Consider the following 24,255-nt stretch of genomic DNA (forward strand, 5'->3'; position numbering starts at 1 on the left):
ACTGGCCTGCAGGGCCAGCTGGGCCCCAGCAGTAGGCATTTGTACAGGGTAAATAAAATACATCCACTTAAACTTAATTTCAGATTATATATATATATATAAATATTATATAATTAAATTATATTAATAATTTAACCGCCCAGCTTTTTCTTAGCAACTACCTCTAGGTCCTTCCTTGACCGTCCTTACATTGCAAGCCTATCTACGTCTGCCTAGATAAGAATCTAGGATCAGAGCCGGGCAGTGGTGGCACACGCCTTTAATCCCAGCACTTGGGAGGCAGAGGCAGGCTGATTTCTGAGTTCGAGGCCAGCCTGGTCTACAGAGTGAGCTCCAGGACAGCCAGGGCTATACACAGAAACCCTGTCTCAAAAAAAACAAAACAAAAATCCAGGATCAGGATGCCTGGGTCCCTCTATTTTCTTTTCCTTTCTTCCCCCTCCCCTTTTTTCTTTTCTTTTTACAGAATCTCAATGTGTAGCTCTGGATGGCCTGGATCTCACAGCAATCCCCCTGCCTCAGCTTCCCAAATTATGGGATTACAGGCGAGTGCCACCACATCCCCTCTCAAAAGAATGAAAGGTCTGCAGGACAAAGATCAGAGGCCCCGAGGCAAGGCGAACTGAACTGGGACTTCATGGGTTCTGAGGCAGGGACCCCTAGTGAAGAGGAGCAGAGAGTGCCAAGGCCTGAGGTTAACTGAGCCCTTGTCTTTCCTATCTGCAGGTGGCCATGGTGCCCAGGCTTGCCTGCTAGCGGGTTGTCATGTCTCGAGAGGCAGGCTCATGCCGAGCAGGCACTGGGACCAGGGCGCGGTCACGGAAGCCCAAGAAGCCTCACTACATCCCACGGCCCTGGGGCAAACCCTACAACTATAAGTGCTTCCAGTGCCCCTTCACCTGCCTGGAGAAGTCACATCTTTACAACCACATGAAGTATAGCCTCTGCAAAGACTCCCTCTCTCTGCTGTTAGACTCCCCTGACTGGGCATGCCGCCGAGCGCCCCCCTCACCCAGGCCTCGCGTGCCCACCCCCAACTGCTCCACAGACTTCTCAGACCCTAGTAGCAAGCCAACTGAGCCAGATCTCATTGTCACGGACAGCTTTTCCCAGCGTCGTTGTGGCAGGGGTCCCAAACCTAGACCAGAGGAGTCGCCAAGGTCACTATCCCCTCTGGCTAGACCCATCCGGAAGGGTCCAGGCACCAGTGGCCTTTTGGCAGAGTCATGGAAGCCAGGACTGAGTGGCGGCATGCTAAGTGGGGCTTTAGGGACTATAGCTTCAACCACAGGCTCTGAGAGTAGTGTCCCCTGCTACCCACCACCTGCCCAGGCTGAGTTCCCTGAAGCCCATAGCCTCCACTTATCATTGCTGGGGGTCAACTACCCTCTTGGCCCAGGTCTCTTCTCCTATCTGGGGCCCTCGCTGGCTGCTGCTGCAGCCCACATGCCCTTTCTGGCCTCAGCAAGCCCCTTGCTGCCCGCCACAGCCTTCCCAGCCCCACAGACACCTGAACGTCCAGGCCTGGCTCCTCGCCTGTACTACCCGCTGCTACTAGAGCACAACCTAGGACAAGCAGCAGGCAGGCCTGCCCCTGCCAAGTCCTCTGTGCCCCTCAAGGGGCCTCCTGGGGCTCTGGCTGCTCCTGGGCTGCTGAAGATGCCTATGCCAGGGCCTGGGGGACCCTGGCCCCATGGTGCTTCCAGAGACCCAGGGCATGGAGGAGAGCTGGGACGGGTAACTCAGAGCAACCTGCAGAAGAGGCTGCCCGCGGGTGACATGCCTGAGCTCCCAAAGGCCCCCGTGAACCTGGCAAAATTTGGCTGTCAGAGCAGGTGGGTATCAGGAGCTTTGGACCCCAGCATGGGGGTGTCAGGGGTGGGCTGGGTGGGAGGCTAGGCCATTTCTACCTAACTCACTAAGAGTAGAGACTTCAGGCAGAGAGACCTGATACCAGATAGTCCTTTAGTCCTCTTCTTCTTCCTCTTCTTCTTCCTCTTCTTCTTCTTCTTCTTCTTCTTCTTCTTCTTCTTCTTCTTCTTCTTCTTCTTCTTCTTCCTCCTTCTCCTCCTCCTCCTTCTCCTCCTCCTCTTTCTTCTCTGTGTCCTGTTCTAGACTGGAGCCTCTTATTTTCCCTGGGGTATGGGTGACACTGAGCAGAAGCCACCGGTTGGGGCTGGGGGACATTGAGGGGAAGGATAGCCTTCTGACTGGCTTCTCTTTCTCAGCCTGCCAACAGGCTCGTCCCTCATACTCTGGCCCGAGGACAAGGAGCCAGGTGACCCTGAGGCATCAGGTCCTGAGGTCCACCTTCTGCAGCCGCCACAGGGCCAGGGGCTAGGAAGTTCAGTCCCAGTGGGAGAGGACCTGACCCAGGCCTTTGGTGACTACGCCAGGGTGGAGCAGTGCTTGGGGCAGCTGGCGCCAGCTGGGGGTCTAGCCCCCAGACCTTTTCGGGAGCAGCTTAGCAAGATTCGCCAAGAGTTGTTCACCATCCATCAGGCGCTGGCCCGGGCAGCTCGTCCACTGGACACACCCTTGGACCTCTCAGTGAAGCGGGTGCCCACCAAGGGAACTGAGGCGCCTGCAGAGTCCTGGGGGCTGCATGACCCAAACCCCATGCTGGCGAGGGGGACCTCGGAGCCCTCCCGCATACTGGGCCCTGTACTTGAGCCTTTCTCGAGCCACACCACTAAGTGTGAAGCTGACTCCAGTGTCCCTCCTCCTGTCCTCCCGCTCCAGGCCCCCGAGGACCCTGTGATTCCTGGTAGTGGCTGGGGTACTCATCTTGCAGCCGGCAGCTCCCAGACCCCTAAAGACACCCCGAGCTTGCAGATCCTTCCGAGTGCTGACGTCTGTTCACAGCCACCGTAGAGTACGGATTCCTCCCCCTGACCTGGGTCCCATTGTCTGGGCCTGTCCGGTGTCAGTGTGCATGTGTTCTGAACGGATACCACCCCACCCCACGCCCAGACTCCCCCACCAGCCCGTGCTAGAGACTTGTCTATGTTCTCACATGGACAGAGCAAGGTCACGATTTATTTATTGAACAGAGTTGTGGACATTAAAACAGAAACCACCTTCAAACACCCCTCCCTGGGTCTCTTTCCTTTTCTGTCCTATACTGTATAAGTACCTGGCACCCTCAAGGAAGCGTGCCTGGCCTGCGTATCCCAGTGAGCAAGTGTCCTGGACACCATGCTGGGTTCACCTTTGGCCTCAAAAATCTTGACTGTGGACTTCTTCCAAAGAGTCTGGGGCAAGGGATGGCCTGGGTACACTCAATTCGGGGACTTAGGGAAGAATGGCAGAGGGGCAGACACGGCAGGATGACCTGGCCTGTTTCAGCTCACTGGGGATGGGCAAGGGCCCTGCACGTCCTTGGGCCTGAATCCATCCAAGCAGCCTAATGCCAGCTTTGCCCGTGGTGGCCAAAGCCTCCTGCCTTCTGTGGCTCCAGGCTGCTCACCCCGTGTGGCCTTCCTGGGCCCCCCGCCAACCCCGGCAGCCACGATAGGCATCGGTGGCCTTCACAGCTCACTGCTTCCTTCCCAGTACAGCCCTGCTTGGCCTTCCATAGGCCAGGGTCGGAGACAGCCAGGGAGGGCTACTGGGGCCCCCCAGCCATAGCAAATCACTTTTCTCCCTGGGGAGCTGGGCTGTAGCCCACCCAGGAATGCCCTGAAGTACAAGCTGCCCTCAGAGGAGGCACTGTTCTCACTGGGGCTGGACTGGCCAGGCGAGGGCCAGTCCGAACAGGACCTTCAGCTGCCCCATTAACCTACCTGGTGATAGCATCAAGAAGTCACCCCGCTGTGAGGCATTACTAGTGGCATTGGGGCTAGAGTTCTGGCTGGCCAGCCCAGGGTGCTGTGGGGCTGCAGGCCAAGGTTGACAAAAGCTAGTTGGGCACCATTGATCTTGAGGCTTCCTGGGGAACTGCTGAGGGCAGAGCCAGGGGTCACAGCCTGAGGCACCTTCCTCTCAGTACCCCCTGTGCCTTCTACCACCTTGCTTTCTTTCCGATGCTGGGAGGCAGCAGCAGCACTAGACTCACAGGAAGAGACAGAAGCAGCTTGACTTCTTGGAGCTGGCCAAGAGGGTGACCAAGGTGTGGTCCTGACACAAATGTCCTGCCTGGAGGGATGGCCTATAGTTGTGGGGTGCCTCCTGGAATAGTCAGGCTTGCCTGATGGAACTATGTAGGGGCAGTGGAAAGTGTCCAGGGTGAGGCCCATGTGAAGACCCGAGCCAGAGGGCCCAGGCCTGGGGGCTGGGGACTCAGCCCAAATAGCTCCACTTGTCCCTGCAGGAAACTAGTCTGGTGACTCCTCCCCTAGCTACCATCCCCGTCCCCCCACACACACCCAGGCTGTCTCCAACAACAGAGGCCTGACCTAAAACCCTGAGGCCCATTAGCCCCAGGTAAGAAGTATCTTGATCTCTGTGGTAGGGGCAAGGGGGTGAGTGGAGAGGCCTGGGAGGTTAGGGTTTAAATGTCTCCCTGGCTAAAGCAGAGGGGCTGTGTGTGGTGGTTGTGGTGGTGGTGGTGGCGGCGGTGGGTGGGGTGGTGGTGGTGGTGGGTGGGGGGGGTGGGGACACTAACAGGGGCTTAGGCCATTCCTGTGAAGGAGGCATCCCAGGGCTGGGAGATGCTGCTTCTCTGCCTCCCCTCTTCCCCCTTCCCAAGCCAGGACACAGCTATGCACTCGGATTTGAGCCTTAGAGCTAAACCTTTGTCCCTCTTGAGTGCGTAGTGTCTCCCAGGCCACTGCTGCAGACACCTAGACACCTGTGTGGCTGCTGCTCTTGGGGACCAGGTGAGCGCTCAGAACCCCGGGAGGAACTGAACACAAACACAGCTCACCCCAGCTCTCTCCCTCCCACCTCACCCCAACTTGTCACCCACAGTGGGAGGGTGCTAGCGCCTGCGAGCCACCATCTGCACACATGGATGGTCCAACTCTTTTGCAGCTGTGGAGGAGACTGTGACTGCTTGCTGGCTGCTCTTGGCCTCCCATCTGTCCTGACTCCTTGACCTCCTGGGCCACCCCTATCCCCAGCCACCAACCCCCCACCCCCACCCCCAGGGCCTCATCTCAGGCTGGACCAACTTAGAGATGCCAGTTGCTCTTGGCAGCCTCGGCTGCTGGGACAAATCCTAGTGCCAGCAGGGGCTTCAGGGAGCCCCCGAGGCCTGCACTGCTCCCCAGACGGCCTGCTCTTCTTGACGGCTGGTGCTGCATCCTGTGTCCACGTGCTGGATCTTGAGGGACGCTCCATTTGTCAACTGCCCTGCCGCAGTCCTAGAACTGGAGACTTTGTTCCAGAGGATGTGGCCGTGACTGCTGCAGGGCTTGTGGTGGTCAGTGACCTCATCCACGGGGCTGTGTATGCTCTCCGGTACACTTCTCGGGAACCCCAGGGCCGCTGGGTGACTGTGGGCACGTTCTTGTCCCCCCGAGGGCTGGCTGTGGATGCTCTGGGCCACTTCCTGGTGGCAGACTATCTGCCTGGGACTGTGCACAGCTTCATGTTAGGACCGACCTGGGAGCCCCGTGCTCCAACCTCCATGCTAGGTCTGGAGGGCCCTTGTTGGGTAGGTCCAGGGCCTGAGGGGGGCCTTGCTGTGAGTGAAGAGTTTGGAGATGTACAACTGTTCGGCAGTGCCCACCAGCCTCTGGGCTCCCTAGGAACCCTGACTGGGCATAACTTTGGCCATCCAGCGGGTGTGTGCTCTGACGCAGAGGGTAGCATTATTGTGGCTGATGAGCAGAGGCACCAAGTGACTCTGTTTCCCCGGGTTGGGTCACCCATCTGCTTGCAGTTGGAGGGACTGGAGAGGCCCTTGGGTTTGGCCTGTGCACCCCAGGGCCAACTAGTGGTGGCAGATGCAGGGAACAACGACATCAAGGTGTACCAGTATCTGGGAGAAATGGCCTGAGGGTAGGCTCTGGGGAAAATAGCCCCTTGTTATGACTGGCTGGGCCTGAGTCCCATGAACTATCATAGGTTGATAGGCTTCTTGGGGCCTGCTGAGCCTTCTCCCTGACACCTGGTCTTAGCTGGCCTTGTGATTTCCTCTTGGCAAGTGCTCCTGTCTACACAGAAACCATGAATCACCATCTCTTGACGAGGTTCTAAACTGGGCCGTCTCCACTTCCCTATTCAGTATGCCCATAGCTTTTCATGACCCCCAAAACCAAGGGGCACTCAAGTCCCTGGCCCTGCTAGCTTGGGTCTCAGGAGGCCTGAGCTTTGAGGCGACACTTGGAGCTATAGATCCTGGGTATTGAGGCTGTCTGCCAGCAGATAGCTAGGCAAGAGTTCCTGTCAGGTGCCCCAAACCCTACATCTTAATCGGAGACAGGCAGGCAGGCAGGCAGGGAGGGTGTGGCTAGGCTGGGCTGGGCAGTTTAGGGGAAGGGTGTGGCCCCTTAGTGTTCCCCCCCCACTCCCCCAGCTTCAAAAATATTCCCATTCTTGAGCCTCCAACAGCACGCTGGGCCCAACAGAGAGGTAAGGAGTAGGCAAATCAGAGGGGTAAGCCCTACATGTGCCCTTGTAGGGGACATTGCAAGGGTGGATTGAGTCTTCAGGACGTCTTCTGTCTTCTGTTCACTCCCTGTTTTGAAGGATGTCTTCAGTTTTCCCTTCAATCCAAGTCCAAACCGCTTTTGAGCTCTTAGGTGGGGTGCTGGGCCAGTTCTAGGTAGCACAGTTTTTTTCATATCCTTCCATTCAAGACAGGAAAACAGTAGCCTTTCCTCCCTTGTTACAGGTGAGATCTGGAAGGGGAGGTGTGTGTGTGTGTGTGTGTGTGTGTGAAGAGCTTACTCAGTGAGAATCTGGCTCTCACCCATGATCTTCATGTGGTGTGGGAAGGAGCAAGAAAAAGCTGCTTGCTTTTGCTCCCTCAGGGTGTGGGGGTGGCACACCTATCGTCTGGATGCTGAGGTTACCACACATGTCACTCCTCCAGGGTAATTCAATTACCTGATCATTATTTATGGGGGAATAATGGACAGTGAAAGAAATTTTGCTTGTAAGTAGATGCTCAATAAACATTAGTTACTGCATTGTTAGGGGTATTGCTTTCGGCCTATGCGGCCCACATAGTTCGGCGCGCACCCTACCCGCAACGGAGATAGTTGGAAGGGCGCGGGTTTAGGAGGCCAGGCAGGGCATGGCGCTAAGAACAAAGCGGCTACTTGGTCCTCAAAGGCTGGATCCACCCGATCTTTCAGGACATTTACAGCGAGGGTAGCTTTGATGGCCGGAGCCCGGCGCGCGGAACTCTCGGGTTCAGGCGATGGACAGCCCGGGCACGTTTGGGGACCGGACCGTCGCGCGACAACGCGCGGGGCCGGCGGAAATGGTGCTGATGTCCCGCGGCGGGCCTGGGGGCCGCCAACACCGTCGTCCTCCCGGGCCCGCCGAACGCGGTGCCCAACCCAGTCCCTTACCTACCGCTCGGGGACGCGGCCCGGGGGACCAGCCGGTGAGCACTAGCGGGCGGCGGGGCCGGGAGAGGAAGAGGAGGCAATCCCGAGGCAGCGCAGGCCTCTTGGTCTTCAGTGCCTGGCTCCTAAGACTCTGAGATGGGAAACCGGAGGCCGGGATGGAGGGAGCGGCGGCCACCGCGCCGCTGACCTCCAGGCTCGGCGCCCGCGTTGTGGGTCTGGGCCTGCTCTCCGGATCTTGAGGGCACCGAGGGGCCCCTCCTCCCCTCCAGGCGGGGAACTAGCTGGAAGATTCCCGGGGCACCGACTGAAAGGCCTCATATTTATCGACTCCAGTAAAGATCGGAAACAGATTACCCCCTCCTTTTGAAATGAAAAAGGAAAGCATTTACAGAGGCAAAAATGTGTTTCCGGACAGGTTCTCTTATAGGCTAGGTTGGCCTCAAAATCCTAGTGTAGCAAAGGATGACCTTGAATTTTTGATCGTCCTGAGGCCACCTCCCTATTACAGATATGCATTACTACTATCTGCCTATGAGGTTCTGGGGACGTAACACAGGCTCTCGTGCAGGCTAGGCATGCTCCCTACCAACTGACTACATCCCTAGTCAGAAAAGTGGAGGTTTTTTTTTTTGGGGGGGGGGGCGTTTATTTTGAACGTAGGGTAAATATGAACCCTCTCAAAGATTCACACATGAATCTTTCAGCTATGATGTGTCCTAGGCCTCTCTTAACTGGGCTGGCCATCCCTCAGACCTGTTCCTTGCTGGGGAGATAAGCAGTAGCTCTGCTTCTACTGAAGTCTGACTTGGATTTCTGTGGAGAGGCTTCCTGGGGCCTCTTATTTAACCCTCCTGGGAATGCGCTGTGGGGAGGGAACTGACTCCTTTTTAGCAAAGGCAGCTTTTTCCAGGCTTGGGTTGTTCTTTTAATCAGCATCTTTAAAGGTGTTCGCATATCCCAGGTTTCTGCTTTTTCTCCCTTCAGCCTCACACCTCTATCGATCGCCTTCTCTTTTATCGTTTTCTGCTGCTGGAATCCCAGCAGTCCAGTGTAAGCACACTCCTTCACACTTCAGTGCTTCCGGAGGCTGGGTTGGGAGTGAGGGTGAGAATTTGCCTCATAACTTGAGTTCTCTCAGTACCCCACAGATCAGAGCGCCAACCTCTCTGTGCCTTCCACCATCTTTCCTTTGACCTGGGCTTTTTTGCTTTTTTAAGGTAAATAGTTAATGAAGCATACTCTACAATAAGGATTTGCATAGTGTGTATACGGCACGGTGGATTTACGCATTGTGAACAGACTCAAAACAGCCTTCGAAACATCTGTTTATAATTAGACCAAGGGCATTTCTCTAACACTGTCGTGGGCATTTTTCCTTAATTCATGTGAAGTGTTCCCCGGGAGAGTCAGTTCCCCAGAGTGCTCCTCAGTTACACTGAGCTGGTGTATCCTTACAAGGTTGTTGAACAGGAGCTTGGGGTCCCTCCTATGACAGTGGCCCTCTGGGACTCTTACAGGTACAAGAGCTCTAGTTTTTTTGTTTGTTTGTTTTTTTGTTTTGGATTTGGTTTTTTCAAGACAGGGTTTCTCTGTATAGCCCTGGCTGTCCTGGAACTCACTCTGTAGACCAGGCTGACCTCGAACTCAGAAATCTGCCTGCCTCTGCCTTCCAGAGTGCTGGGATTACAGGCGTGTACCACCACCGCTGGCTGGGCTCTGCGCCATGTTGTGGCCTTCTGGAGATAGTTCCTACCGAAGGGACAAGAGAAATTGGTTCTTGACACTGGCTGTGGGGATTTAGCCTGGCATGGCATTGGGCGTCAGGTTTTCTCTATGGATACCCACCAGTTACCTGTTTCCTTCAGGCACTTTGGCGTTTGTTTTCTAGGAGACTTTTGACTTGGAGTTCTTTGCTTGACCCACCTGGGGACAGACTTTTTCAGGCTCGGGCTGTTCTTTTCATTAGCATCAGCATTTGGAAGTCCTACAGTACAGGGTCCTGTTAGTCCTCTCAGCATTGGGCTGGGTTATAGTTCATCTGAGACCCTCAGTGTAATGCTCAGTATCACAAAAACAAAAAGCTTTGCCAAGTTGTTCAAGGCTTCTTTGGGCTGGCATACCTTCAGGAAGGGAGCAGTTGCATCTGGGTCCTTCAAGCTGTGGGCCTTTGTTTATGGGACAGCCACCACCACCACTGGTGCTACTGTCTGGCCCCTTATCTCCAATTGTTTTGTGTGAACACTAGACCAGGAAACTGGGCTTCAGCCCAAGATCTGGGCCTCCCTCAGGAAAGGATCCAAAAATGGGGGGTGGGGGCATCTTCGCTCACGGTTGCTGTGTCCTTCACTTCACGTTGGCAAGGTGTGGTACTGACTAAGGGCATATGTAGGCACCTGAACCCTGCCAAACACTCCAGCAGTTCAGTTCAGCAGACACAAGTGAAGGAAACCCACAATCTCCAAACAGCTGCTGTCTGTGGAAGGAAAAGTGCAGGGTCCACAGGGGAGGATCTGTAGCTGCTGTGGTGGTTCTTGATGTTCACACCTGAGAGCCTGAGAGGTCAGGAGGTCAGGTGTCCCCTCAGAGAAAACGTTGACATTCTCTCAGGGAGAGAAGTCCTGCTCTGCTGGAAACCCTGTCTTGGGGTGTCTGCCAAGGATTCCAGAGAAAGATGAGTACTACCCAGAGGTACCTCAGGTGAGCAGAGGGCAGAGCAGAACCCGCTACCACTGAGCAAACCTCCTGCCCCTTCTCTGCTTACTTTTTGAGACTGAGTCTGTGTGTTACAGCTCTGAGGGGAAAGGTGTCCTGGCAGTCTGGAGCCAAGGAATAGCACAGAGTCACACAGTACAACATGCCTCATACAAGAGATTTATTGGGAAAGACACAAGATGGCGGCTACCTCTGCTTGGGCCAGAAGTAGCAGAAAACTGAGTGAGATGCAAGCTTATATAGGACTCCTTGGTGGTTGGGGGACCAAGTTTTCCAGGGTGGGAATTGGTGGGATTTCAAACCCTGAGCTAGAGGCAAGCTCAGGGCTTGCTGGGTTTTCAGCAGCAGCAGCAGGACGTGTTCCCTGCCTTACTCTCAGCCTCTGGACCAGGGCTCTGTGTGTGCATCCAGTTTTCCTGAGCCCCAAACACGTTTGCTTGATTCGCTTTTGTTTTTGCTTTTGGTTATTTGGTGGTGTTTGAGGTCAAGTTCAGAATGTTGGCCACGCTAGGTAAGCACTCCACCATTGAAGCCCACCCCCGGCCCCAGCACAGGCTTGGTGCCTTTAAAATTTACTTTATGTATACGAGGGCTAGCCAGCACATCTGTATGTGTGACCACACGTGTGCCAGATCTGTGAGAACTGGGGTTATGAATGGTTGTGAACCGAATGGGTGCTGGGAATCAAATTCAGGTCCTCTGTGAGAGCAACGAGAGCTCTAAAGCTCTGAGCAACTCTCCAGTCCCGGGTTTTAAAATTTTATCTTAACTCTTTTTTTTTTCTTGTTTCCTCCTCCCCCCCCCCCCCCCCCCCCCGCCCCAGACAGGGTTTCTCTGTATAGCCCTGGCTGTCCTGGAACTCACTCTGTAGACCAGGCTGGCCTAACTCAGAAATCCGCCTGCCTCTGCCTCCCAAGTGCTGGGATTAAAGGCGTGTGCCACCACTGCCCAGCTAATTTTAACTCTTGCTTACGTAAATCCAATTTGTTGCTTTATTTTGTCTGCCAGGCTTCCTTGAAATTCATGTGTAGGCCTAGCTGGTCTTGAACTCAGTGATCTTCCTGCTTTGGCCTCGTAAGTACTGAGAATAGACAAGAGCCCTCCCCCCCCGAACCCCTTCTTTCGAAGGCTGCTCTTGAACTGGCACTCCTGCCTCCACCTCTCAAGACACTGCTGGAATTACAGTGTGCATTACACAGCTGGCTGGCTTCTGGTTTGTTAAAGTGATCATTTGTGTCACTGCTGTCCGTCAACAGTATGTGTCGAGTACCTCACTCTGCCCCGCTTCAGGCTGCTTGCCTTGGAACGTGTGGAAGCACTGCCGTGCCATCACACGCATAGCTGCTGCTTCCTGGGCAGTGATCGGAGGAGTTCAGTCCCTGGAAGATGCGTAGCCATGACCCACCAAATCCAGAACTGGGCTTTCCCAACCTGTGGCCAGGCGAATGGTCCAGAAGCATGGCACAGCATCTTGCAGGCACTGTGCTGCCAGCCACGGCAGCTCTAAACCAACACTATCTTGTCTCTTGCAGGGCCCCCAGCATGGTGCTCAAGGCCTTCTTCCCCACATGCTGTGCCTCGGCAGACAGTGGCCTATTAGTGGGACGGTGGGTCCCAGGACAGAGTAGTGCTGTGATCCTGGCGGTGGTGCACTTTCCCTTCATCCCCATCCAAGTCAAAGAGTTCCTGGCCCAGGTGCAGAAGGCCAGCCAGGTACAAGTGGCTGTGCTAGGCACCTGGTGCCACCGTCATCAGGAACCAGAGGAGAGCCTGGGGAATTTCCTGGAGGGCCTGGGGGCCATCTTCTCCCATGATCCCTGGTTGCAGATATGCCGGGAGAGGGGTACCAGACTGTGGAGCTGCAAGGCCACTTACCATCAGATGTCTAACACTCCGGACACACCCACTGAAGACCAGGTCATGCTCATTTTCTATGATCAGCGCAAGCTGCTGCTCTCCTGGCTGCATCCCCCTCCAGTACTGCCTGACTGCCAGATTGGAGACACCCCAGCCAGCACCGGAGGCCTAGCTGACATCTTTGACACAGTGGCACGCAGCGAGGTGCTCTTCCGAAATGACCAATTTGATGAGGGACCTGTACGCCTGAGCCACTGGCAATCCGAGGGAGTGGAGGCCAGTATACTCGTGGAGTTGGCAAAGCGGGCCTCTGGGCCTGTCTGCCTGCTGCTGGCTTCTCTGCTGTCCCTGGTCTCAGCAGCTAGTGCCTGCCGGTAGGTGCCTCAGACAGGCAGAACAAGACATTGGTCCTTTTTTTTTTTTTAAAGATTTATTTATTATTATACACTGTATTATTATACACTGTGTTATACACTGTAGCTGTCTTCAGACACACCAGAAGAGGGCATCAGATCTCATTATAGATGGTTGTGAGGCATGTGGTTGCTGGTATTTGAACTCAGGACCTCCGGGAGAGCAGTCAGTGCTCTTAACCACTGAGCCATCTCTCCAGCCCTAAGAAATTGGTCCCTTGAGAACCACAGGCTCTCCCTTCAGTGTGCAGTGGCATTGAGAGCCAGAGGTTCCATCCTGAGGCTCATGTTACTGGGAACGTGGCCTTACCGGTCTCTTACCTTCCCTCCCTTTACATCTTAGAGGAGGTCCTAGTAGAGGTGCTGTTCCTAGAGACTGATGGTGTGAGGCCCATCCAGTTGGGTATAGAATGAGTCACAGATAGTTCAAGCACTGAAAAGAGAAATCTGGTGAAGACAAAACTGGATTATTGTACTTATAAAAAAAATTACAAGTAGCCAGGCAATGGAGGTGCACACCTTTAATCCCAGCACTCAGGAAGCAGAGGCAGTTGATTTCTGAATTCAAGGCCATCCTGGTCCGGTCCACAAATCAAGTCCAGGACAGCCAGGGGTGTTACACAGAGAAACTCTGTCTCAAAAAAAAAAATTATGTATGAATGTTTGTCTGCATTTGCATCCCTAGTCAGGAGAGAGGGTCAGATCTCCCAGAAGTAGGGCTAGAGATGGTTCTGAGCCATCATGTGGGTGCTGGGAACTAAACCTGGGTCTTTATAAGAACAACAAATGCTCCAGGTCACTGCATCACTTCTTCAGCTTATCTTACTGTTTCTTTTGTGCTTGAGACAGAGTCTTAGCTATACCCTTGGCTGGCCTGGAACTCACGACATGGAGCAGGCTGGCCTCCAGTTCTGTTCTGGGTGTGCCGGGAGGGATTACAGACAATACCTGCCCTGCCTGAGCAGACCTGTGAGGACAGAGCCGGCCACTCCCCTTTTCTGTTTGCCTCACAGCTGGCTTCAGGTGCTAATGCAGTTCTTCTCCAGCCAGTTGCTTGCAGTACTGTACCCACCCAGGGTCTCTAGAATCATGGGGTGCTAGCCTGGTGAGCAGTTTGGAAAAGTCCCCAAGTCCTCAGAACGCTGAGTAACAAACACTAGGCTCTTTTAGTTTAGCTGTTTGTGCACGTGCATATATGTGTTTTAACGCTCAACTCTCTCTTTAAGACAGGGTTTTCATATATCTCATGCTGGGCACAAACTTGCTGTATAGCCAAAGATGACCTTTACCACCTCTCTCTCTCTCTCTCTCTCTCTCTCTCTCTCTCTCTCTCTCTCTCTCTCTCTCTCTCTCATCTATCTATCTATCTGTCTGTCTATCTAACCATCCATCCATCCATCCATCCATCCATCATCTATCTATCATCTTTCTATTTTGACGCAGTGTGTCTCTATGTAGTCCTGGCTGTCCTAGACAACTGTGTAGACCAGGATGGTTTGGAACTCATAGATTCACCACCCTCTGCCACCAGAGAGCTGGGGTTACATGTTTGCCATCATAGTACCAGACATACTCATAGTACTCTACCAGATGAGATGTATCTCCAGCCCAGGGTGATGTTTCCTTGGCGTTCCTGTTCATAAGGAACAGCTGTAGTGTTCTCTGCTCCACCCTCCCTTTAGATCTATAGACTGGTACCTAGTATGGGATCTGGCTTGCCTTTTCCAGGGGCTCTGTGACCGTAGAATACTGTCTCAGAAAGGAAGCCCTGGGTGTTGTGATAATAAAAAAAGAGGCTTTAGGGAATGAAGTATACAGCGGTGTGGGGAAAGAGGGTGCCCCAGCGGTCCCATGTTGAGGCATCCCTTCCCCCCAAGGGACCAGACACACACAGATATAGTAGAGTTTATTCAGGGCAGAGGATGGGAGTTAAAAGAGTGGTGGAGGCAGAGAAAGGCAAAGAGAGGGAGAGAGTAGAGAAGCAGAGGCCGGCCATGACTATGTGGAGAGAGGGAGGAGGGACAGAGAGCCCAAGAAAGGCAGAGAGATAAGGGGACTAAGAGAGAGGAGCAGCTGAGTAGCCCTTTTTGTAGTACGCCAGGCCTACCTGGCAACAGCTAGGGGTGGAGCTTAGACAGAATCCTAACACTGGAGTAACCTATAGGGATGATACACTTTAGGTTGCAGGAGCTGCTGGGTATTGATAAATGGTGTAGACTTTTGTGACAACCTTAGAATTAAGGTGAAGGTATGTGTGGGCCCAGGTGCCATTACATTACATCAGAGAAGGTCCTTAGTTTTTCTTATCCTTTCAAGAGACTCAAGAAGGATGAAGAGATGCTTGTGTACAAATGCAGACACCAACCTGCCCATCAAGCAAGAGTCAGCGGTTATGACTGGTGATGTGCAGGCGAGGCTGTCACTGCAGAATAAAGCCCCTCTCTACCTTTCATGGCTTTGTGCCCTTTTCAAACAACCCCACAGGTGTGGAGCCTGGGCCAGGAAGGACTGACCTTGGACCTTGGAGTTTCATGTGCCCAGTGAGTGGTCACTGTGGTTGGCTATTTGAAAGGGAAGGCTCTGTTGAATCCAGTTCTTTGAACTGACTCCGAGTTGCCCGTGAAGAGTTGTGTCGGGCTCTTTCCCGAGGTGGCACACAGCTCTGCACGTCCCAGGAGCCCTCGGACCCTCCTGTCCCTGCTGCTGCTCTCCTGTGGGCTCCTTGGTCCCGCTCTCCTGGTTCACAGGAGTGCAGCCCGCTTGCTTTCAGGCATTTTCTTCTCCCTTGGCTTGAAGACATCTCTTACTATGTGAGCATCTGTGGAAACGGCTCAGTGCTTCCTTTGTGAGGAATTCAGTCTTACTGGAAAGCCCAGGAGAACCTTGTTGAGCTGGGTTACTATCTAGTAGGCAGGACAAGTCTTGGGTAGATAGGAGATGACCTAATCTCCCCTCCACCTCTACTTTTTAGGCCATCTTTTGGGGGTGAGGGTAGCCCTAACCAAGCTGGTCTTGGACTCAAGATCTATTTGCCTCAGCCTCCTGAGTCCTGGGATTAAAGGCATGTGCCATACCACACCTGGCTATCTTTTCTTTCTTTCTTTCTTTTCTTTCTTTCTTTTTTTTGGGGGGGGGGGGGTTGGATTTTGTTTTTTTCGAGACAGGGTTTCTCTGTGTAGCCCTGGCTGCCCTGGAACTCACTCTGTAGACCAGGCTGGCCTTGAACTCAGAAATCCACCTGCCTCTGCCTCCCAGAGTGCTGGGATTACAGGTGAGTGCCACCACTGCCCGGCCTTTTCAGCTGTCTTGATATTCATCTTTGCATTGGCTGGTGAGCTCCGGTATGCCCGAGGCTCTGCGAGGGGTCCAGCTCCGTGGTAGCAGTAAGCTCAGTTGGGGGCAGGGGGCAGGGAGGTGCCGAGCATTTCACACCTATGCATCCTTGCTTGGCTGTGTTGGTTTTACATTTGCCTGGGCCTTGCTGAGCTTTGAAGTAGAACCAAAGGGCTCAGGGTGAGTGGCTCTGGGTCATCTCTCTAGAGTGAGGGACCTTGGTTGGGAAACAGAGGAACCTAAGGCTGGAGGTGTCAGTCTCAGCCCTTATATTCTCCTCAGGCTCTGGAAGCTGTGGCCCCTTTCCTTCATCAGAAGCAAGCTCTCCACTTGTGAGCAGCTCCAGCACCGGCTGAAGCACCTCTCACTCATCTTCAGCACCGAGAAAGCCCAGAGTCCCATGCAGCTGATGAGGTATGGTCTTCTTTACAAGGAGTGGTGGGGCGGCCCATCCTCTTCTTCGCCTCTGCTCTGCATCGTGCCTCCAGCCAGGCCTCTCAGGCCACAGGCTGTGTCTAGCTGTGCTGTCCCTGACTGTCCTCCCCTCCCAGGAAAGCCAACACGCTGGCTTCTGTGCTGCTGGACGTGGCCCTTGGCTTGCTGCTGCTCTCCTGGCTCCACAGCAATAACCGAATTGGACAGCTGGCCAACGCCCTGGTCCCTGTGGCTGATGTGAGTGGATTTGGGTGGAGCCCAGCGGATCCTCCAGGAGGATTCCTGCGGGTCGGGAATCCTCTTGGGCAGTCCTTTAGCTGGCAGGAACAGCTCTTCCCTGTCCTCACCCTAGAGACCCAGCCTTTGGCCCTAGCCTGAGATAGTTCCTGGCTCTTGGGACATATATTTCTCAGAGCAGCATTGGTGAATTGTCTGCTGCCCTTCTTGAAGGTGGCAGTGTCTGGGGGCCACTTTGGTTGAGGCTTTCATGGGCCCTTTTTCCATGCTCAGCTGATCTTCCAGATGAAAGCCAACCTCAGCACAACCCTGGCTCAGGCCTATTGCTGAGCCGGCCACGCTATTGCCAGACTGCTCTTACACTGCAAACAAGAGGCACAGGGTTGTCCTCTCTACTCCCCGTGCTCCCTACAGGGTATGTGCAGCATATCCACGCTGGTCCCTTCACCTCATTTCTACCCAGCCTTGGAACTTCTCAGTGCTCCATCTCATCTTCAGTAGAGTCAAAGTAGCAAAGCAGTCTCTACTGTGGAAGCCTGAGGGGTTTTGCTTCTGCTCCATCAGTGCAGATGTGTGCTCGGTCTGTTTGTTGCCAGGCCAGAAATCTGGGGCAGCAGTGGGCTCCTCTCAGCTTTGTGAGATCTGTGGAGGTCATCCCAGTAGGAAAGAGTTGCTGGAACTGGGTAAAGGGTGAGGCTGTTTCTATATTCTGTTTCTTGGCCGGCTTTGTCTGAATTTTCCTTTTTGCAAAATTGCAAAAAAAAAAAAAAATACCCAAACCATAAATATTTAATTAAAAAATGGAGTCTTTTTCTGCTGCCAGGCTTTTATCCTTTAAATATTAAATAAGACCTATTTTTAAGGAAGGTTTTGCTCTCCTCCCTGGTGGTCCTGAGGCTCTTGTACAGGGTTGCAAGAGGCTTTGGGAAGAGCATGTAGGGATATAGGAGTTATTCTTGAGGACTGGACAGTGGTGGTGCACACCTTTAATCCCAGCACTTGGAAGGCAGAAACAGGCAGATCTCTATGAATTTGAGGCCAACCTTGTCTATACAGTGAATTCCAGGACAGCCAAGGCTATATAAAGAAACTGTCTCAAACAAACAAACAAACAAACAAACAAACAAACAAACAAACAGGATTACTCCTGAGACCTCACCTCGGTGACAGAGCAGAGCATCCCTTAGCCAGAACCAGTTTCCCTGCTTGTCGCTGAAGTCCCTGTGCTGGTCACGGCGCACTCAATTTTGTCTTGTCTCTGAGAGCCCTTGCCCTCCTGGGCTCTCACCAGCTTGCCAAGTCTCTGATAAGTCTGACATCCTCTCACTCATCCAAGATTGCTGTCCGTTCCTGGTACTTGAGAGGCAGAGGCAGGTGGATCGCTTTGAGTTTGAGGTCCATCCTAGTCTACACAGTGAGTTCTTTTTTTTTTTTTTTGGATTTGTTTTTTTTGCCCTGGCTGTCCTGGAGCTCACTCTGTAGACCAGGCTGGCCTCGAACTCAGAAATCCACCTGCCTCTGCCTCCCAGAGTGCTGGGATTACAGGTGTGCGCCACCACCGCCCGGCCTACACAGTGAGTTCTAAGACAGCCAGAACTATGTAGTGAGACCCTGTTTAAATAAGTTCAAAGACAATGGTTCTGAACCTAGGAAGGAAGTGCAGGCTGCCTTTGTCCTGCCCAGATGGACTGGCTAGGGGGAGCCCCGTACAGACAATCCTCAACCTACCCACTCATCTCCCTCAGTGTGACCATGTCATCCCTCCCCTGCTCCATGTCCCTATAGCGCGTGGCTGAGGAGCTCCAGCATCTGCTGCAGTGGCTGATGGGTGCTCCTGCTGGGCTCAAGATGAATCGGGCACTGGATCAGGTGCTAGGCCGCTTTTTCCTGTACCACATCCATCTGTGGATCAGTGAGTGCCTGATGGGCAGGGTTGGGCAGCCCAGCAGGGCTGGGTGAGGAGAGCAGGGAACCCTAGTCAGGCCCCATTCTCCCCTGCCTCCATTTTCTGGCCTCCTGTTTGTATGAAGCCAACTGTGTCAGGCCAGCTGCTCAAGCAAAGTCTGGGGCCAGTGGTTGGGCTCCCAGTGCCTCAGTGGGTACTACTTACGGCTGAACCCCATCCTGCAGGCTATATCCACCTTATGTCCCCCTTTATTGAGCACATCCTGTGGCATGTGGGACTCTCAGCCTGCCTCGGACTGACTGTTGCTCTGTCCATCTTTTCGGACATCATTGCCCTTCTTACGTTTCACATCTACTGCTTCTATGTCTACGGTGCCAGGTATGTATATGTTCAAATGGGCACTCAACTGGGTGTGAGCGGATGGGTGAGGTGTGGCCTTCATGAACCTGTGTCCTACAGGCTGTACTGCCTGAAGATCTATGGCCTCTCCTCTCTCTGGCGTCTGTTCCGGGGGAAGAAGTGGAATGTTCTACGCCAGCGTGTGGATTCTTGTTCCTATGACCTTGACCAGGTACCTGTAGCTTTGAGCCTGCTGACCAGGCCAGGGCAGCTACTTAGACCTACCAGGGACCAGCCTGCTCCTACCCTGCAGCTGGCCTCCAGCAGCTGGCCTGGGGAGTTACCCACAGGCCTACATACTCCAGCGAGGTGGGCCTTGGACCTGCTTTGGCTTATTCCATTTGCTTACCCAGATGTGATGCATGCAGTTTTTCCTAACATCATATTTGCCTATGTACCCTGCTGCTTGTTTCCCCACAAGACACACTAGGTCCACAGGGTATGTAGACATACCCCTCATGGTAAAGGGAACATGCTGACCCCTGCTAGCTCAGGAGATCAAAACTTTCAACTGCAGTTTAAGATGTGTGTGGGCAGTGAAGGCGCAGTCTCCTGGTCTGGATCTCGTGATGCCAGGTTTGCTGGTCCTCTTCCCTGCAGCTCTTCATTGGGACCCTGCTCTTCACCATCCTGGTCTTCTTGCTGCCCACCACCGCTCTGTACTACCTGGTGTTTACCCTGGTGAGCCCAGTACCCCCTGCCCCGGGGCCTACACAACTTGGGATTGGTCACTGCCTGAGCCAGCCAGGCACACAGGGAACGGGCCATCTACCTCTTCGGGTCACATCAGCATGGCTGTTCTGAGCTCTCTGGGAACTATGTACTGGTCTTAAATCAGGTGGGGGTCCTGTCCTGGAGAAGACTGGCCACAGGGGAGACTGCGACCCACAGTAGGTGGTCATATGGGGTCATAGAGGAGCCCCCCTCTAGAGGTGAGGCTATTGGGCTGCTCTCCTCCTAGGCCTGTCTAATGTGTGTCCTCAGTCCCAGTCAGTGGCCCTAAATGTCACCTTTGCTGCAGCTCCGGCTCCTGGTGATCACTGTGCAGGGCTTAATCCATCTGCTTGTAGACCTCATCAATTCCCTGCCACTATACTCCCTTGGCCTTCGACTCTGCCGACCCTACAGGCTGGCAGGTGAGTGTTGGGTGCTGGGTGGGTGGCTTCTGACAGATGATACAACGTACCCATAGGCCTTACAAGACACTTGTGCCAACCTCATGTGTCTCCTGCCTGAAAGAATTGGTGTATCTGGCATAGTAGGCAGAGCCATGAAGACAGACTTGGCCCTGGACACATGCTGTCTTTTCTCTCTCCATGGAGAGTAAAGTTCAGAGACATAAAGACCCAAGGCGTCGCCCTTCCTGTAATATGTGAGGCTTGCTGCAGGGTCTGTGTAGGATATATATAGCTCAGACTCAGAAAACTGTCTCCATGTGGTTATAGGCTATATGTCTGCTTTTTGATGGCCCTCACCCTTTTTGATGTTGGAGGGACAGAACATAGTGAGGGCTGCTAGACTATAGCGGGGTCATCCTGTACTGTGTCTAATCATCACATGTCACCCAGGCTGTCTCTGACTCTGAATTCTCGTCCCATGTCCCTTGAGGGAATTTATCCCCTTTAGGCATGAGGTTGTCATGGGCAACCCATTTGTCTCTGGGGCTTTGGATACAGCAGGGACTTTAGGATTACCCAGCATAGCCAATGTCCAACACCAATTCAGCTGATTTCTAAGGTGGCCAGTATGTCCATTTGACTCTTCCAGTCACTCACTCAGACCCTTTTGATAGGGACATGAAAATTCCTTGGCTTTGAACCAATTTCAAAGTCTGCCTTCAGGCATCTCCCTGCTACTGAATGCCTATAAAACATTTTGTGAACATCCTTCTAGCTAATTTCCCCATTCACCTCAGGGGGCCCAGGCCAGAGTCTCACTTGCAGTGTTACCCACTTACCCTCTGCCCCCACTTCTTTACCTCAGAACACAAAAGCAGATGAGTCATAGTAGCCCCAGCCATAGCCTGGGCTGCAGGATCTTCCTCATAAGCTTGGAGCCAGTAAACGGGGCAGAGCAGTTTACCTTTGCTTGGAAGGCCACGGTTCTGACCCTTCCCACTCCCAGCTTATTTGTTTCCAAGACAGGGTTTCTCTGTGTAGCCCTGTTGGTCCTGGAACTCACTCTGTAGACCAGGCTGGCTTTGAATTCACAGAGTTCTACCTACTTCTGCCTCCTGGGGATTAAAGGCTTGCACCACCACAACTGTCCCATTTCCTGCTCTTTTTTGTTTGTTTTTGTTTTTGTTTTTGTTTTTGTTTTCAAGACAGGGTTTCTCTGTATAGCCCTGGCTGTCCTGGAACTCACTCTGTAGACCAGGCTAGCCTCGAACTCAGAAATCCACCTGCCTCTGCCTTCCAGAGTGCTAGGATTACAGGCGTGCGCCACCACTGCCCGGCTCATTTCCTGCTCTTTTAAGAACCTTCTTCCTGGCTATTTCCTAGACCTGCAACCCAAAATACAGGCCAGGGGTACTATGGGTTCCTAAGTCAGCCAGACACAGAAGCTGTAGGACACTGAACTATTAATAGGGCATCTGCCACCCAGCACAGAGGCAGCTGGGAGAGGTAGAAGAGGAGAGAACCCTATGTGTCCAAGCAGGTCTACTGCCACCTGAATGTGCTCAAAGGGGCTTCTAGTGTCCAGAATGGCCATCTACAGCAGCGTCTGCTGGCCCATCGCATGTAGTGAACCAGTGGAAGCTGACTGGGTGTTGCCGCCTTCCTTTCTAAATACTTTGCTTTCCTATAGCTGGTGTGAAGTTCAGAGTTCTGGAAAAGGAGGCAGGGAGGCCCCTCCGTCTCCTGATGCAGGTAAGAACTTCCCTACGCTTCACTGCTCCTCAGACCTGGGACTCCACACTCCCCACCCCCCACCCCCGCCACCTCTCCTCATACTCCCCCAGTGTTCTGGAACAGCTGGTGTCAGCTGTTGTGATACTGTGATGTTATAGCAGCCAGAGGTCAGATATAGGTAGAAGGACCCAGTGAGGCAAAGAGATGGGTTCCCAGGCATCTGAGCACCTTAACTCACTGTGTCTGGAGCTTCCCCAGCAGAGTTGTGGCTACCTATTGTGGTCTACATAGCTGATGTCTAGTTCAGCCTGTGGGTGGGTGCCCCTGTCTTTGGCTAGACACGTTGTGAAGCTGCCCTGGGTCCTACAGTGCTCAAGATTGTGATCAAACAGAAATGACTTTCCAAAGGCCTCATGACAAGTAGTCATGTCCTGTTGGACTTGAACCCTTGGCTCTTTCAGTCACAGGCTCCAGTCTCTGTGGAAGGGAGCAGAGAGTGTTTGGGGTGACTTGCCAGGTATTAAGTTGTACCTTTGGCCAAGTCCAAGACTCCTAGATGCTGAAGCATCTGGCATGTTCCCCCTCCTCCCAGAGGGCTAGAAACATAGTAGATCCTACGACAGAGCAGCCCTGAGCTCCCCATCATCATTCCCGCCTCAGGAACCGAAGTGCTAGACAGGCCCCTTCTCCAGATAGATAGCATGGCTACTCCACAGGCAAAGCTTTGTCAGAGCGCAGCCGGGCTTGCCCTGCAGGTGTCTAGCTAAAGTCTCTACAGAGGGCCATTCAGGCCCAGGGTGCCACCTCGAGCTTCTTCTGTAGACACAGCCGAAGCACCCATGACCGCCCGCCACTGCTGATCTCTACCCTGCCCTTGCAGATAAACCCTCTGCCCTATAACCACGTGGTGCACACCTACCGTCTGCCTAGCTGTGGCTGCCATCCCAAGCACTCCTGGGGTACCCTGTGCCGAAAGCTGTTCTTCGGAGAGCTCATCTATCCCTGGAGGCAGAGAGAGGACAAACAGGACTGAGGAACTGGACATGGTCTCCTCAGAGCTACTGCACGCCATCGTGCCTCTCCTCCTTCCAGGATTGCAGCACTGACCGTGGGCTCATCACAGGTCCACACGGGCTGACCGACCAAACACTCCGTGTGCTCAGTGTAGGGCAGGCCTTACCTGCCAGCTTCAGTCTGACACTCTGCCTGGCACAGGGGTTCTCAACCTTCCCAAAGCTGTGACCCTTTAATATAGTTCCTCATGTTGTGGGAACTCCAACCATAAAATTATTTTCTTTTTTTTTTTTTTTGTTTTTTGTTTTTTGTTTTTTTTGTTTTTTGAGACAGGGTTTCTTTGTGTAGCTCTGGCAGTCCTAGAACTCACTCTGTAGACCAGACTGGCCTCAAACTCAGAAATTCGCCTGCCTCTGCCTCCCAAGTGCTGGTATTAAAGGCATGTGCCGCCACTGCCCAGCATAATTTTCATAACTGTAATTTTGCTACTGCTATGAATCGTGATATAATATAAATATCTGTGTTTTCTGACAGTCATAGATGACCCCTGTGAAAGGATCATATGACCCCCCGAAGGGTTGAGAACCACTGCTCTAGTACCACCTATGTGGGGACCTACATGGTTTTTGTAGTCATTGCCTGATTCCTAGGAGTGCCCAGACTCATGGGACATGCTGGCAAGTCCTCTTGGCCACCCTATTGGGTGGGAGTACTCCTGGGCACCTGCACACTCCGCAAGCCTCAGCAGAACAGAGGCAGCTGCTGATCCCTTGCCCCCACAAACTAATCCCTCACCCTGTACTTCACGGGGTTTACTTGCTGCTCCCTGGAGACTGCTTTGTGAAGTTACTGCTAACAGGCCTTTGGGTACTCTTCGCTTGAAGCTCTATCGACTGGGGTGATTGGATGCCTGCCAGCCTGGCTGCCCTGTTCTTGCTCAGTGCTCCATGTATGGATAGGCCCTTTGGCAAAATAATCTGTCTCCTCTCATAGACTCCTTACAGGAGCAGGCAGCTCCCTTCTGGGCAGGCTTCATGGCTCATTGTGTGAATGACCTTGGGGTGGTGAAATAGCCAAGGCTCCCTAACACTTAGTGGGACCCCAAGTGAGCTAGTCCCTGGGGAGCAGGAAACCTCACTGCCTGACAGTCCAGAAGTGTCTGCTGTGGGCAGGAGGGAACAGCCAACCCTGCCTGTCTTTCAGGGACATTCAGGAATATGGACATTGGTTTGTCTGGGCCTGCTTCCTCTTGCTATAGGCCACAGCCACTCTTAAGCACCCAGCGGACGGTTTTGGTGAAGATGAATCCTAATCCTGTGATGACAATAAAATCTCATGAATCCGGAGTACCAGCTTGGGTGTGCTGCTAGTCTGGCCAGGCTCTAGGTGGGCAGGCCAGGCAGAGCGCTGGTTACTCCAGGTGACTCATCATTTCCTGCCTAAGGCCTCTACAGAGGGTCTGCTGATTTGCAGCCCAAGGCACTTGAAGACGTCATAGATAGGTGAACAGAGCTAGAGCCTCAGGGCCTCTGGCTGTAGCTTCACCCTGATTCCTGGGGCAGGGATACAGTTTGGTAGGGCTGGAGCTGTCTACTCTGGGCTTTGGGAATGTAGATTCCATACAAAGCAAA

The 24,255-nt window shown here is 53.4% G+C and overlaps 3 protein-coding genes across 7 annotated transcripts; all 3 read left to right on the forward strand.

The window, feature by feature from the left end:
* The first annotated feature begins 737 nt into the window (after window positions 1-737).
* Prr35 (proline rich 35) lies at window positions 738-3,048 on the forward strand. Its single transcript, XM_052195570.1, has 2 exons — window positions 738-1,835; window positions 2,229-3,048. The coding sequence occupies exons 1-2, from the start codon at window positions 766-768 to the stop codon at window positions 2,872-2,874; spliced, it is 1,716 nt and encodes a 571-aa protein (XP_052051530.1). The 5' UTR covers window positions 738-765; the 3' UTR covers window positions 2,875-3,048.
* Window positions 3,049-5,472: 2,424 nt separating this feature from the next.
* Nhlrc4 (NHL repeat containing 4) lies at window positions 5,473-5,944 on the forward strand. Its single transcript, XM_052194311.1, has one exon. The coding sequence runs from the start codon at window positions 5,534-5,536 to the stop codon at window positions 5,942-5,944; it is 411 nt and encodes a 136-aa protein (XP_052050271.1). The 5' UTR covers window positions 5,473-5,533.
* A 473-nt stretch (window positions 5,945-6,417) lies between these two features.
* On the forward strand, window positions 6,418-23,104 carry Pigq (phosphatidylinositol glycan anchor biosynthesis class Q). Of its 5 annotated transcripts, none has more exons than XM_052194310.1 (12): window positions 6,418-6,519; window positions 11,711-11,891; window positions 12,006-12,409; window positions 16,064-16,195; window positions 16,333-16,453; window positions 18,239-18,365; window positions 18,584-18,737; window positions 18,819-18,930; window positions 19,359-19,439; window positions 19,780-19,894; window positions 21,567-21,628; window positions 22,491-23,104. In XM_052194310.1, exons 2-12 carry the CDS (start codon window positions 11,721-11,723, stop codon window positions 22,641-22,643), a joined length of 1,632 nt encoding a protein of 543 aa, XP_052050270.1. In that variant the 5' UTR covers window positions 6,418-6,519; window positions 11,711-11,720; the 3' UTR covers window positions 22,644-23,104. The 5 variants fall into 5 exon arrangements, with proteins under 5 accessions (XP_052050270.1, XP_052050269.1, XP_052050266.1 ...); XM_052194309.1 differs by adding an exon at window positions 19,597-19,690 and having other exon boundaries at window positions 11,711-12,409; window positions 22,491-22,599; XM_052194306.1 differs by having other exon boundaries at window positions 11,711-12,409.
* The last annotated feature ends 1,151 nt before the right edge of the window (window positions 23,105-24,255 follow it).

Source organism: Apodemus sylvaticus, chromosome 10 (genome assembly GCF_947179515.1).
Source record: "Apodemus sylvaticus chromosome 10, mApoSyl1.1, whole genome shotgun sequence".
NCBI classification, from domain to species: Eukaryota; Metazoa; Chordata; class Mammalia; order Rodentia; family Muridae; genus Apodemus; species Apodemus sylvaticus.

Bases quoted from the DNA above. Each gene is read 5' to 3' on its own strand.
- Prr35 (XM_052195570.1), top strand. From the start codon at position 766: ATGTCTCGAGAGGCAGGCTCATGCCGAGCAGGCACTGGGACCAGGGCG. The intron at 1,836-2,228 runs GTGGGTATCAGG...TCTCTTTCTCAG, and splicing joins AAATTTGGCTGTCAGAGCAG to CCTGCCAACAGGCTCGTCCC.
- Nhlrc4 (XM_052194311.1), top strand. From the start codon at position 5,534: ATGTTAGGACCGACCTGGGAGCCCCGTGCTCCAACCTCCATGCTAGGT.
- Pigq (XM_052194306.1), top strand. From the start codon at position 11,721: ATGGTGCTCAAGGCCTTCTTCCCCACATGCTGTGCCTCGGCAGACAGT. The intron at 16,454-18,238 runs GTGAGTGGATTT...ATGTCCCTATAG, and splicing joins CCCTGGTCCCTGTGGCTGAT to CGCGTGGCTGAGGAGCTCCA. The intron at 19,440-19,779 runs GTGAGCCCAGTA...CCTTTGCTGCAG, and splicing joins ACTACCTGGTGTTTACCCTG to CTCCGGCTCCTGGTGATCAC.